General features: G+C 43.7%; 1 protein-coding gene across 1 annotated transcript; it reads left to right on the plus strand.

The window, feature by feature from the left end:
- The first annotated feature begins 1,581 nt into the window (after positions 1–1,581).
- Positions 1,582–10,169, plus strand: LOC106608829 (transmembrane protein 88). Its single transcript, XM_014207000.2, has 3 exons — positions 1,582–2,489; positions 5,757–6,128; positions 9,219–10,169. The coding sequence occupies exons 2-3, from the start codon at positions 5,763–5,765 to the stop codon at positions 9,504–9,506; spliced, it is 654 nt and encodes a 217-aa protein (XP_014062475.1). The 5' UTR covers positions 1,582–2,489; positions 5,757–5,762; the 3' UTR covers positions 9,507–10,169.
- Positions 10,170–13,102: the final 2,933 nt, after the last annotated feature.

Here is a 13,102-nt window from a genome sequence, read left to right on the forward strand (position 1 = left end):
ACAAAATGCCACTATCACATGTAAACACTGCAATTACCCAATCAACCAGTGATCGGTTTCAAGCTTGATTATATTCCCTGCCACAGACGCAACGACAGTTTGTTTTAGAAGCTATTTTCTCCATTGCTTACTTCTTCTTCTCTCACTCCCTCTCCAGCACACACTCTCTTTCAGCAACACTTCTGATTGAATTGCGTCAACCACATCCCTCTCTTCCACCCTCCTCCCGTCCCATCTACTCATTCATCTTCCGCTTCTTCTTACATAATCCAACATTTAAAAAGGTAAACCACAGGCCGCATAGGACGCAAACACATCTGTAAGTCAGGCTCTTGGGTTGTAGTGGTAGAAGATGGTACTGATAAGGCATTTTCTTCTTTCTTGGTTCGGATAAGCATTATATAAGCTAGCCAAAAACATGAACATGTGAAGCCCAGTAGAAGTGTGCAGTAAAAGATGGTAAAGATCAACAGTATCTCTAACTCATCTATTTGAGCCTGTTTGGATCCCCCCCCGGTCTCTCAGTTCTCCCCTCCTGCCCCTTGACCCCTCTCTTCTCCGCTCAGATACAGATAAAAGAGACTGAAATATCTGTAGCGATCAGGGATAAAGCCCAGTGGAGGGACACGGTAAATAAATACTGACCAGCTCAAAGGGGCGAAGAGAGCGAGAACAGAGAGAAAGGGGAGAGATGGAGAGAGGGAGAAAATCCGATCAGACAACAGTAATTACTCTGTGATCTGCACTCTCTCTCTTATCAGTTCAGAAGTTCTTTGTCTGACCTCTCTCTCCTTTTATCCCTTTTTCCTCCTTCCAGTTATCCCTCCGATCCGTGGCTCCTGACATTGTCTTGTTCATCACGTGGTGGCGTTTCTCTCATTCACTCTGGACTTCCTCGCTAGCATCTTTTGCATCTCTGCGTGACGTAACTGTTATGACATCCATCCTCTATACCTCCTTCACCCTCTATTCCTGGTCTTTCTTCATCTGGGTTCTTGGTGTTTCTCAGTGGGAATCAAGGACCCATCCATAAACACTATCAGAGCTGTGTGAAGCTGCTCTCTCTCTCTCTCACACCGCTATCTTCCACTGCTGCAGACTCATGGGTTAGGGTTACAGCTAGAGCTAGGGTTGGGGATGGGGTTAGGGTTTAAGGTCTACCATTGTAAGTACAGTATAATACCAACACTTGTTACACTTTCCTTACAGAAATCTTTGTTAAATAATAAAAGCACTGGCTAATGTCCATCTTTACATGAATTAGTCTAAGCAACTAGGGTTGTCTGTAGCATGGTGGGGGATGTCAGTGGCACCACGCAGCCTCTGCTCCATCCCTGTCTGCTGATTAGACCACAGCCACATAGCAGCTCTTTAAATACACACTCCCTCTCTCCTTCTCCCCCTCTCTCCCTCTCTCCTAATCCCCCCTCCCTCTCTCCACAGGCTCAATCCCTTCACAGGTTATCAGAGAAGCAGCCTGGCTCCAACCCCAAACACAGAGTGCTGCACACAGATAACAGAGGGATAGAGAGAAGGGGGGGCTTTACAGGCAAGGGTTATAGTAGTTAAGAGGGAGAGGAGTGAGGGTGGGGACACAAGCCCTCAATGTAGTAGTTAAGAAAGGGAGCGGGGGGGAATGAGTGAGGGAGAAGTGAGTGAGAGTGTGAGAGAAAGGCATCCCTCTAATTCCTCAAGAGGGGCTCTTGTATCAAACGTAGTCAGTGTGAGAATAGGAGGAGAAGGCGGGACGGACTGAAGGAGGGACGTACAGAGGTCTGGGCCACTTCTAAAGAGCTGAGACCCAAAACGCTGAGGCTGGAGTGGTCGACTGCAGTCAGGGAGAGAACATCAGGTGAAAGGACGAAGCACTTCAATCTGAGAAATAGGGGAGGGGGACCGACACTGACTTATCCCTGACGGACCGACGACCCTGTACAGTGCAGAGAGGAAACAGCAAGCGATTACGTCTACAGGAGGTCAGCATACCACTGCTACACGAGCTGGTCACAACTTCTTTAAGAAGAGTGTGAAGGAATCTGAACTGATACAGAGGGAAAAGCCAAAGCCAAAACGCAGGGGAGATTTGAGGAAAGGCAGGAGAGAGAGAACATTTAAAGCTTGTCCACCTGTTTGAATAAGTGGAGAAAGAGATTCTTTCACTGGAACTTCAAGGAGAAGAGAGAAGAAGAGAAGGAGAAGAGAAGAGAAGGAGAAAGAGAAGAAGAAAGAGAAGAGAAGGAGAAGAGAAGAGAAGAAGAAGAAAAAAGAGAAGGAGAAGAGAGAAGAAGAGAAAGAGAAGAGAAGAGAGAAGAAGAGAAGGAGAAAGAGAAAGAGAAGAAGAGAGAAGAAGAAGAGAAGTGAGAAGAAGAAGAGAAGAGAGAAGAAGAGAAGAGAGAAGAAGAGAAAGAGAAGAGAAGGAAAAGAAGAGAAAGAGAAGAGAAGGAGAAGAGTGAGGAAGAGAGAGAGGCTCTACCAGGCTGCACATCAATGTGAGTGAGAACGTACAGACCCAGGGAGGGAGTTGAACTAACTAAAGCATTCCATTTAGACCACAACTACTCCAATATCTGTGAAAAGCATTCAGAAAATTAATTGCATTTTAAAATTACAATTCCTGTTAGCATCACTGATAATTAAATGCATAGATAATAACATAGATAACAACATAATAACATTCGGTAATAACATGTGTGCAACTGCCAGGCAAAAGACAATAGAGTTGCTTCAGTATGTTCTAGATTAGAGAATATATTATGAGAATCGTTCAAGGACCAGGTTGAATGTAATTTGGTGTTGTATTAGCAGCCATGAAGCTACAGAGGAAGGTCATTTGAAAATACCATAGGACATGATTTAGTCACTTCTATAGCAGATTAAGATCAATGTCTCCAGAGTTATGAGAAACAATGACGTGTCATTTTTCAAAGAATAACAAGTACATGGGATGTGTAAAACAGATGGAGCGGCCAAGTGTAGGCCTATTTTAAGTCGTGACACAATGAGTGAGCAGGTTTCCCTCTTCCTGGACCCCTGACCTTAAACCTGAACAACACTTTACTAACAATAGGAGACTGACGTAGAACGTAAAGTAAGCACTTATCGAGTCAGTAACAATTTTTTATTTTTTTTATTTTTTATTTCACCTTTATTTAACCAGGTAGGCTAGTTGAGAACAAGTTCTCATTTGCAACTGCGACCTGGCCAAGATAAAGTGTAGCAATTCGACACATAGAACAACACAGAGTTACACATGGAATAAACAAAACATACAGTCAATAAAACAGTAGAACAAAAGAAAACAACAAGTCTATATACAGTGAGTGCAAATGAGGTAAGTTAAGGCAATAAATAGGCCATGGTGGCGAAGTAATTACAATATAACAATTAAACACTGGAATGGTAGATGTGCAGAAGACGAATGTGCAAGTAGAGATACTGGGGTGCAAAGGAGCAAGATAAATAAATAAATACAGTATGGGGATGAGGTAGGTAGATAGATGGGCTGTTTACAGATGGGCTAAGTACAGGTGCAGTGATCTGTGAGCTGCTCTGACAGCTGGTGCTTAAAGCTAGTGAGGGAGATATGAGTCTCCAGCTCACAGCCCCACCTTATCTCAGCTCACTGGTCACCATAGCAGCACCCACTCGTAGCACGCGCTCCAGCAGGTATATCTCACTGGTCACCCCCAAAGCCCATTCCTCCTTCGGCTGCCTTTCCTTCCAGTTCTCTGCTGCCAATGACTGGAACGAACTGCAAAAATCACTGAAGCTGGAGACTCATATCTCCCTCACTAGCTTTAAGCACCAACTGTCAGAGCAGCTCACAGATCACTGCACCTGTACATAGCCCATCTGTAAATAGCCCATCCAACTACCTACCTCATCCCCATACTGTTATTTATTTGAGTTATTTTGCTCCTTTGCACCCCAGTATCTCTACTTGCACACTCATCTTTTGCACATCTATCACTCCAGTGTTTAATTGCTATATTGTAATTATTTCGCCACTATGGCCTATTTATTGCCTTACCTCCCTTATCCTACCTCATTTGCACACACTGTATATAGACTTTTTTTATTGTATTATTGACTGTATGTTTGTTTATTCCATGTGTAACTCTGTGTTGTTGTTTGTGTCGCACTGCTTTGCATTATCTTGGCCAGGTCGCAGTTGTAAATGAGAACTTGTTAATAACTAGCTTACCTGGTTAATTAAATAAAGGTGAAATAAATAAAATACAAAATAAAAGAGTCAATGTGCGGGGGCACCGGTTAGTCGAGGTAACTGAGGCAATATGTACATGTAGGTAGAGGTAAAGTAACTATGCATGGATAGTATATAGAGAGTAGCAGCAGCGTAAAAATGGTGGGGTTGGGACAATATAAATAGTCAGTAGCAGAGAGAACAGTCTATGACTCGGGTGGCTGGAGTTCTTCGCAATTTTTTGGGCCTTCCTCTAACACCGCCTGGTATAAAGGTCCTGGATGGCAGGAAGCTTGGCCCCAGTGATGTACTGAGCCGTACGCAATACCCTCTGTAATGCCTTGCGGTTGGAGGCCGTGCAGTTGCCATACCAGGCAGTGATGCAACCAGTCAGGATGCTCTCGATGGTGCAGCTGTAGAACTTTTTGAGGATCTGAGGACCCATGCCAAATCTTTTCTGTCTCCTGAGGGGGAATAGGCGTTGTCGTGCTCTCTTCAAGCTGCTAGAAGACTCATGGGTGTGCTTGAATACTACCGAAACGCATTATCTTTCCTATGGCATTATTTGTACCCTGCACCTGTGGAATATTGCTCAATAACACTACTTTTGAAAAAAAACAGTGTTAAGTCCTGGGCCTTGGCCCCTCTGGTCTGCGGTGCCGAGGTCTGGGGGGTTATTTCTGGAAGGCGGGCTGGCCGCTGACCTCAGTCCATTGTTCAGGCTGGTCAGGGCAACGCTTAGTTAGCATGGGGAGGGGGTGCTATCCTGTCAGCGTTAATGGGACATGTCAGTTAGGAGTTGTAACTTATAGCTGATTCAAGGGAACTTGAAACTTGGTCTATTATCATTTTGTGTTTTTTTTTTTTTTTTACCATACTGGAAGAATCAAACAACACCTTTACAGTGTCTTGAACAAAGGGACATGACGTTACACCACACTTCTAGGTTCTCTATTTCTAACGAGACAGGAACTGCAGTCTGTTATCAGCCCAACGATAAACAAATACATTCAGGCATGTGCAGAAGCATACACAAACACACACACACGCGCATGCACACATCCGTCTCTTACCCTTCCTCTTCATCTTATCCATCATCATCCTCTGTGCACCCTCATCTGGCAATTAGCATTCAGATAACCATCCCGCTCTGACCAATCAGCTTTCAGATAACCATGCTGCACTGATAGAGGATGGGAGAGCGTTTATAGATGGCACCACGCAGCCTGCCGTCCTCTACCTCTAGCAGATAACTCCTCTAACTGACCTCCCTGTGAACTACCTTTGAAGATGGAGCCTGAGCTTTGATGCGTCTAGGGAGGGATGGGCGACCAAGGGACCATGTTTGAGATAGACAAGAGAGGAAGAGACTTCAAATGTCCTTCCGATGCAAATACAGTGCCGTTTTAAAATGTGCATACATCCAAAAAACGATGTTGTACAGGCTGGTTCACTCGAGAACGAGGAACAAGGAGCGTATTATATACGTAGCTTTGCATTGTGTTGTTTACATCGTATCAACCTGTGCTAACCTCCATCTCTCCCTCCTTAGTTGACCATGAGTGTGAGCGGTACACTGGAGAAGGGGGCCCACCACCAGGCTCTGGAGCTCTCCGAGGAGCTCTCTCCCCTCAACCACCACCACCTCCAGCACTCCAACTCTCTGGCCTCCAGCGCTCCTGTGGGGACCCCCTCCGGCGTGGTGGTGCCCCCCCCGTACTCTGCAGCTGAGAGTGGGGGAGGTGGTAGCGACGCTCCCCTGGAGCTCCGAGGCTCTCTGGACTGCTGGGCGTGCTCGGTGCTGGTGACGGCCCAGAACCTGGTCATCGCTGGGATCAACGCCTGCCTGGCCGGACTGGTGTTCGGACTCATCCTCACCCCCGCCATCGCCATGGTGGTGTTCGGGTTCCTCTGTCATTCTACGGTAAGAAGGGTGTGTGTGTGCATGTGTGTACACAGACTAAAAGGCATTTGTGCAATACTTACATTCATCTTCCAAAATTCCTATGTGTCGTTTAAATTTCACATTCATAATTCATCTGTGTCAGCGTGTGTGTGTCAACGTGTGTGTGTGTCAGCGTGTGTGCGTCAGTGTGTGTGCGTCAGTGTGAGTGGTGTTTGCCAGAACAGTCATAACAATTTACCCTTTCAGAGGTACTCAGGAGTATCTGACTAGATAAGAAACCAGTAATTATATGTTATACAGCAGGCTGACATTTCAGGAGGGACTAACTGTAAATCCTAACTAAACTTTCACCATCCACCACAAGTTTGGAATAGTTTAAATGAGGGTGGAGTTTGGAATAGTGTCACGTCCTGACTATAGTAAGATGTTATTTTCTATGGTAGAGTAGGTCAGGGCGTGACAGGGGGTGTTTTTCTATGTTTTGTATTTCTATGTTCATGTTCTGGTTTTGTATTTCTATGTTGGTTTTGTTTGGGATGATCTCCAATTAGAGGCAGCTGGTCCTCATTGTCTCTAATTGGAGATCATACTTAAGTAGGGTTTTTTTTCCACCTGGGTTCGTGGGAGATTAGTTTGGAGTAGTGTATGTTTCACCTCTGCGTCACGGTTTGTTGTTTTTTTGTCATTCAAGTTTATTTATGTATTCCATAGTTTCACAGTATAAATCAAATGTGGAACGACACACACGCTGCACTTTGGTCCACTCATTCCTACGACAACCGTGACAAATAGTTAAAATGAGGGTGGAGTTTGGAATAGTTTAAATGAGGGTGGAGTTTGGAATAGTTTAAATGAGGGTGGAGTTTGGAATAGTTTAAATGAGGGTGGAGTTTGGAATAGTTTAAATGAGGGTGGAGTTTGGAATAGTTTAAATGAGGGTGGAGTTTGGAATAGTTTAAATGAGGTTGTAGTTTGGAATAGTTTAAATGAGGGTGGAGTTTGGCTCTTTGTGATGTGTTTCACAAGCAGATGTTTAAGAACAGGGGCTACATCCCAAATGGAACCCGTCACACTCACTTATAGTGCACTGCTTTTAACCATGTGGGGCCCATAGAGTTCTGGTCAAAAGTAGTGCACTATATAGGGAATAGGGTGCCAGTCAGGGTTTAGAATCAGACTGGACAGGTTAGGACTCAGGAGTCAGGGGAGAGTGACGTCAGTGGTGGGAACTTTCAAGAAGAGAGGGAGGTAGGGATTAGCCAGCCTGGCTGGTCCCAGATCTAGCGTGTATTTTAGCCTACTCTTACAAGCTGTCCAAGAAACTTTTAAACACACACATGCACAGATCCAAAATGTCGTGTGAAATACATTTAGCACACTTGTGCTCACACACACAGACTCACACAGACGCACGCACGCAAGACCCTGTAGAGGTGGGAGGGTGCACGCACGCACACTCCAACACACACACCCTTTGACCCCCATAAATCCCACAAGTTTTAGTTTCCCACCCAGCCACCCCTACAGGTCACAGTAGGTCAGAGTTTGAATGGGAAGAAGGACCACAGCACTACTGGTCTGACCACCTTACTAATGATCAGGGTATGCAAGCATGGGTCTGTGTTCAAAGAGACATGTTACAGGATTCCCCTCGGACCAATTAGAAACCTTGTGGCACCAGATTAAGACGGGATTAGGCTGGAGGGAGAGAGAGAGAGAGAGAGAGAGAGAGGAATGAAACAAAGGAGAGAGGGGGATGAAAAAGTTACCCTGAGCACACAGTTTGCTGTCACAAACTCTGAAAAATATAGAGGATCTTCGCTAACCAGCTGCAAGAACTTGAAATGGACAGTGGCATGATTTCAGAGCCAGATACCCAACACACACCCAACTCACAACCACATGCCTTCAATAAGAATGAATAGAAACAATATTAAGTTTGGGACATAAAATCCCTGATAAGGCCTCAGAAAGCGGAAACGAACAGACATTAACGTGTAGTGTTATCTGTGTTCACCTCCCAACCTCCCTCAACACTTTATGTGCCTCTCCTCTCCTATTCCTCTCCTTTCCTCTCCCTGTCCCTCTCCTATACCTCTCCTCTCCTCTCTCCTTCTGTTCACCTCCCAACCTCCCTCAACACTTTATATGCCTCTCCTCTCCTATTCCTCTCCTTTCCCTCTCCTCTCCCTCTCCTATAACTATCCTCTCCTTTCATCTCCCTCTACTCTCATTCTCCCTGTGCCTCTCCTCTCCTATTCCTCTCCTCTCCTCTCTCCTCCTGTTCACCTCCCAACCTCCTGCACCACTCTTGGTGCCTTGCTATCGCTCCCCCCTCCACTCTCTCATTCTGTTCTTACCAGATGGAAGTTAAGGAAGGATAATTCAGCCCCTCCATTTTCCCTGTCCATACCTCACACATTCTCTGTCCCCGCCCCCTTCACCCTCTTCTCCCTCACACCAACAGCATCACACACCACATCAACAGATGACCATTTTAAATGTAAAGTACCATAGGTATTATTGTGATGTTACACAGCCGTGATATAAGAATGGCAATTAATCACATTTAATCTATGGAAGGGCTCTTGGTTCTTTGTGGGGTCAGTATGTGTCTGTAAGAACAAAACAGATTGGGTTTGTGAGTGTTGCTCAATCTGTGTGTGTGTGTGTGTGTGTGTGTGTGTGTGTGTGTGTGTGTGTGTGTGTGTGTGTGTGTGTGTGTTTTCAGAGTGCTGTCTGCTCTGTGTCTATCCTCACCTCAGACACACACTACGAGGGGCACATCATCGTCTCCTTGCATTCCTCCTTGATTCCTCCGTCCTTCACTCGTCCTGATCACGGGCGCTGAAACCAACCATCTCCATCTGTCTGAGAAGACACCAACAGAAAGCCTCATTAGCTTTAGCTTGTTAGAAACGGCCTTGTTATAGCAACGTGTGAGATCAATGCATTTCTGTTGCATTTACATTGCATTATTAATGTCATTTTACAGTCACTGAGGGACATTGTCAATCTCTTCGTTTTGAGTGCAACATTCTTACGATCATGTGAAAATCAGTAACACAAACAATCAGGGGGAAAAAAGACCTGTGTCCCTCTCCCCAGGTGCGCCCTCATGGGACGTCCCGCTACTGCGCGGACCTGCTGAATGACGGTGGCTGTGTGGCCCTCCTGGTTGTGGGTTTCCTCCTGGTCACACCCCTCCTGGTCCTGGCTCTGGCCGCCTACTGCCGCCTGGCCCGCCACCTCCAGCTGGGGCTCTGCTTTATACCATACTCCAGGGCCATCTACAAGAACCTGCCCGCCACACAGCACCCTGGCCTGGGAGGGGGCTGCTGTGGAGGCAGTGGCGCTGGAGGGGAGGGAGGAGGGAAGGGTAAGGTCTGGGTGTGAGGGGGAGGGAGAGGGAGAGGGTGGGGAGAGGGAGCGACGTAAAGGAAGGTAGTGTCAAGATCTATGTACAAGGGGAGGGAGCGAGGATGAGCGAGAGAGACACAGAAAGAGGAAGAGAGAGAGGGAGAGAGGAAGAAATGAGGGAAGAATGGCGTTAGAGAAGGGAGGAGGAGGAGGAGGAGAAAGAGAAGGACAACCACAGCAGCCAAAGTTTAAAGAACAAAGTCATCCATTCCTCTGGAGTTCAACCCAAGTAACCTCCTTCACACTACCACCTTTTATACAACCAATTTCATGTAAAAGTTACCCGTCAACATGTCTGGTTTACTGTGAGAAAACGTTATAGCAGACCAAAAAGGAGCAGGATTGTTGACACTGTTCTAGAGTTAGAGGGCAAGATGGAGAACAAGTAATCAACAGCAAACGTCTCAACCACACGGCAGGCAAAATGTTGTTTCTCCAGTGGAACACTGGACATTGTATTAAAGGACATAATATCACTGCCATGTGTTGACATCAAATATATTATTAACATTGGTTCAACACAGTATCTTTAAGCATTTATCCACCATGTAGAGTTTCGTACATTTAGTTGACTATGGTTAATGACTGCTACTGTTTCTTGTGTATTTCCTTTTTTCAAATATAGTCTATTTGGAATCAGTTTGAGTCTGTTTCATTTTTTTTTTATTATTAGTATTTTTAACAAGGCAAGTCAGTTAAGAACAAATTCTTATTTACTATGACGACCTACCAAAAGGCAAAATGTCTCCTGCGGGGACGGGATTCAAAATAAAAAGAAATTAAATAAAAATATAGGACAAGAGAGACCTAAGACAACAGCATAGCATGGTAGCAACACATGGTAGCAGCACGAAACAGGGTACAAACATTATAAAAATTGTAAAAATAAGAAATTGTTCTTAACTGACTTTCCTAGTTAACTAAAAAAAACAGCCAGAGTGCCATGGCGCCTCGCCATGGGTGAACCTTCTTGATCATGGTATCTTCCCTGCCAGTGATGCAACACGGTGAATATGATCAAAACGTCAGCGGCTACTCGTATTTTAAACAAAATGCTAAAATCACCGCGACCATTTGATGACATTTATTATTTTTTTAAAGATGGTTGTTTGAACCCCCTCACACAAAAACATGTTTTAAAAAAAATGGGTCACAAAAAAAAACACATATTAAATTATATTATGGCCTGTTCATAAAAGCCCAAAATAAAAGTGTATATTCATTGTAGCCAAATAATACATATTAATTTCCCACTGAGCTGAGATCACAAAATACACAGTCTTTACTTCACTTGGGAATTTACAGGGTCTCTAATGACCTACCCCTACACACAGGTTTTCATCTCTCGTTTGCAAACACCAGGGTGTTAATTGCGCAAGTCTGGAATCAGGCGCAGCAATCAGCTTGTTACAAAAGTATTTCCTCGCTGGATATATTGTTTTTTTCGTCGCATGCAGTGCTGTTGACCTTCTCCAACAATTATGGAACTATTTACATGGCATTTTGTTTGATAAATATGCGTATAAGATACGACAGAAGATTATGTCGTGGAGTTGTTTTGTTTGTTGAAGGGTTTCAAATGAGAACCTTGAAAGTTCATGGCCATTGACGGGGGTGTGCATCACAGATTCCACCACAACACACAAACCAATTAAGTAGGGCCTAGCCTTTGGTATTTAAAGTGCATGAGATGGGATTTAAAGTGCATCCAAATGGTTCTACCTAAATAAGTAGGTAGAACTGCACAATTGAACTGGAGTCATCTATGAATGTCCACTTGGTGGCGACAGAGTTCCATTTAGAAAACAAATTAGCTACGTGTTGGGAAAAACAAGCTATACAGTCTGATTTGTGGAGATGATAGTTTCGCTTGAATATCACAATGATCATGACACGCCAGCAGTCAACGTTCACAGACTCAACCCAGAAGATGGAACTCTGTCGCCACCAAGTGGACATACCTAGATAACTCCAGTTCAATTGTGGAGCAGTTCCACCCATCTAGGTACACCCATTTGGATAATTGGCTATGCAAACTTATTATTTTATACTAAAATAATTGCTCAGAAAGACATTTTGTTTGACAAAAATAAATACATCTAAAAAATGGTAATGATTCTTATAAGTAAAATCAAACAACATTTAACCTGCATAACATTCTACTTTTAATTAATCTCAGTTTTAGGAACTGTGTTGTGGACTTTCATGGCTTCCTGTTTTCACTGGGGTATAAAAATGAGGTAACATTTTATTATTCATCACCATTGGGAAAGACAAAGTACTCACAAATGAAGAGGCAAAATGGTTGTTGCCTTTCATAAATCAGGCAATGGGTACAAAATTAAAATAAAATTAAAAAAATATATATACCACTTTTAGGGCAACAATTGAAGTTTTAAAAACTCTGGAACAGTGACAAACTTGCCTGGTGGAGGAAGCAAATTAAACATTTAAAGTATTCGGACTTGAATCCCATTGAGAATCTGTGGTTTGAATTGAAAAGGGCAGTCCATACGCGCAGACCGATTGCTTTCAAGGGTCTGGAATGAATTGTCTAAAATCCCTCCCAAAGTGTACTTCAATCTCATAAAACATTATAGAAAAGGGCTAAGTGCCGTTATTATTTTTAGATTTGTTTGTTCATTCCTTGTAAAAAAAAAAGTTTTATCTCGGCGCAATTGTATTAGTATAAAATTGTTTTTTTTTTAGCATACAATATAGCTCAGTATTTGTAGTATTTATTTTATAAAGTCTCTTTAAAAAAAAATCAAAGGTGGCAATAATTGTGGATGAAGCAGTTATGATATTATTGCAGCTTGAAGTAAGGGTTTAATGGTTGACCATTTGTATTACTGGGGAACCACTTGTACTTCCTCCACTGTATTTGTCTTCCACTCCCAGGATGCATTGAGATTTCAAAAACATATCTCTCAAAGATGAAGTCGAACAGAGCCACTAGTCCGTGTAGCAGTGTTTTATTTGTTAATTTTTTTAAAACTAACATTCCACTACCTGTACTCGACACGGAGTAGGCTACAATGACTGGAATGTTAGCTTCAAAAGTACTGGTACCCAGGCTAAACTGGCACCAGTTTGGCAAGGAAATACAACAAATCAAACACATTTTATTCGTCACATGCTTCGTAAAGAGCAGGTGATGACTAACAGTGAAAGGCTTACTTATACAGAGAAAGAAATAGAGAATTAATATAAAAGTAATAATAAATGCAATGAGGGACGATAACATGGCTATATACACGGGGTACCAGTACCGAGTCCATGTGCAGGGGTACCAGGTAATTGAGGTAGAACTGTACATATAACTAGGAATAAAGTGTCTAGGCAGGATAGACAATAAACAGTAGCAGCAGCGTGTGATGAGTAACAAAAGTTAGTGCAGAAATGGTCAATGCGGATAGTCCAGGTAGCTATTTGGCAGAGGGACGTTGAGGCGGACACTCCATCTGCTGCTCTCTCTCCCCGCTGAGACTGACCATCAGATGCAGGCACCTTCAGCCCAGTAAAATACAATTAAAAAGCAAATTATTTAAATGTGTGCTCACTCGGCTGTG

Source organism: Salmo salar, chromosome ssa07, assembly GCF_905237065.1.
Source record: "Salmo salar chromosome ssa07, Ssal_v3.1, whole genome shotgun sequence".
In the NCBI taxonomy this organism is placed as follows: Eukaryota; Metazoa; Chordata; class Actinopteri; order Salmoniformes; family Salmonidae; genus Salmo; species Salmo salar.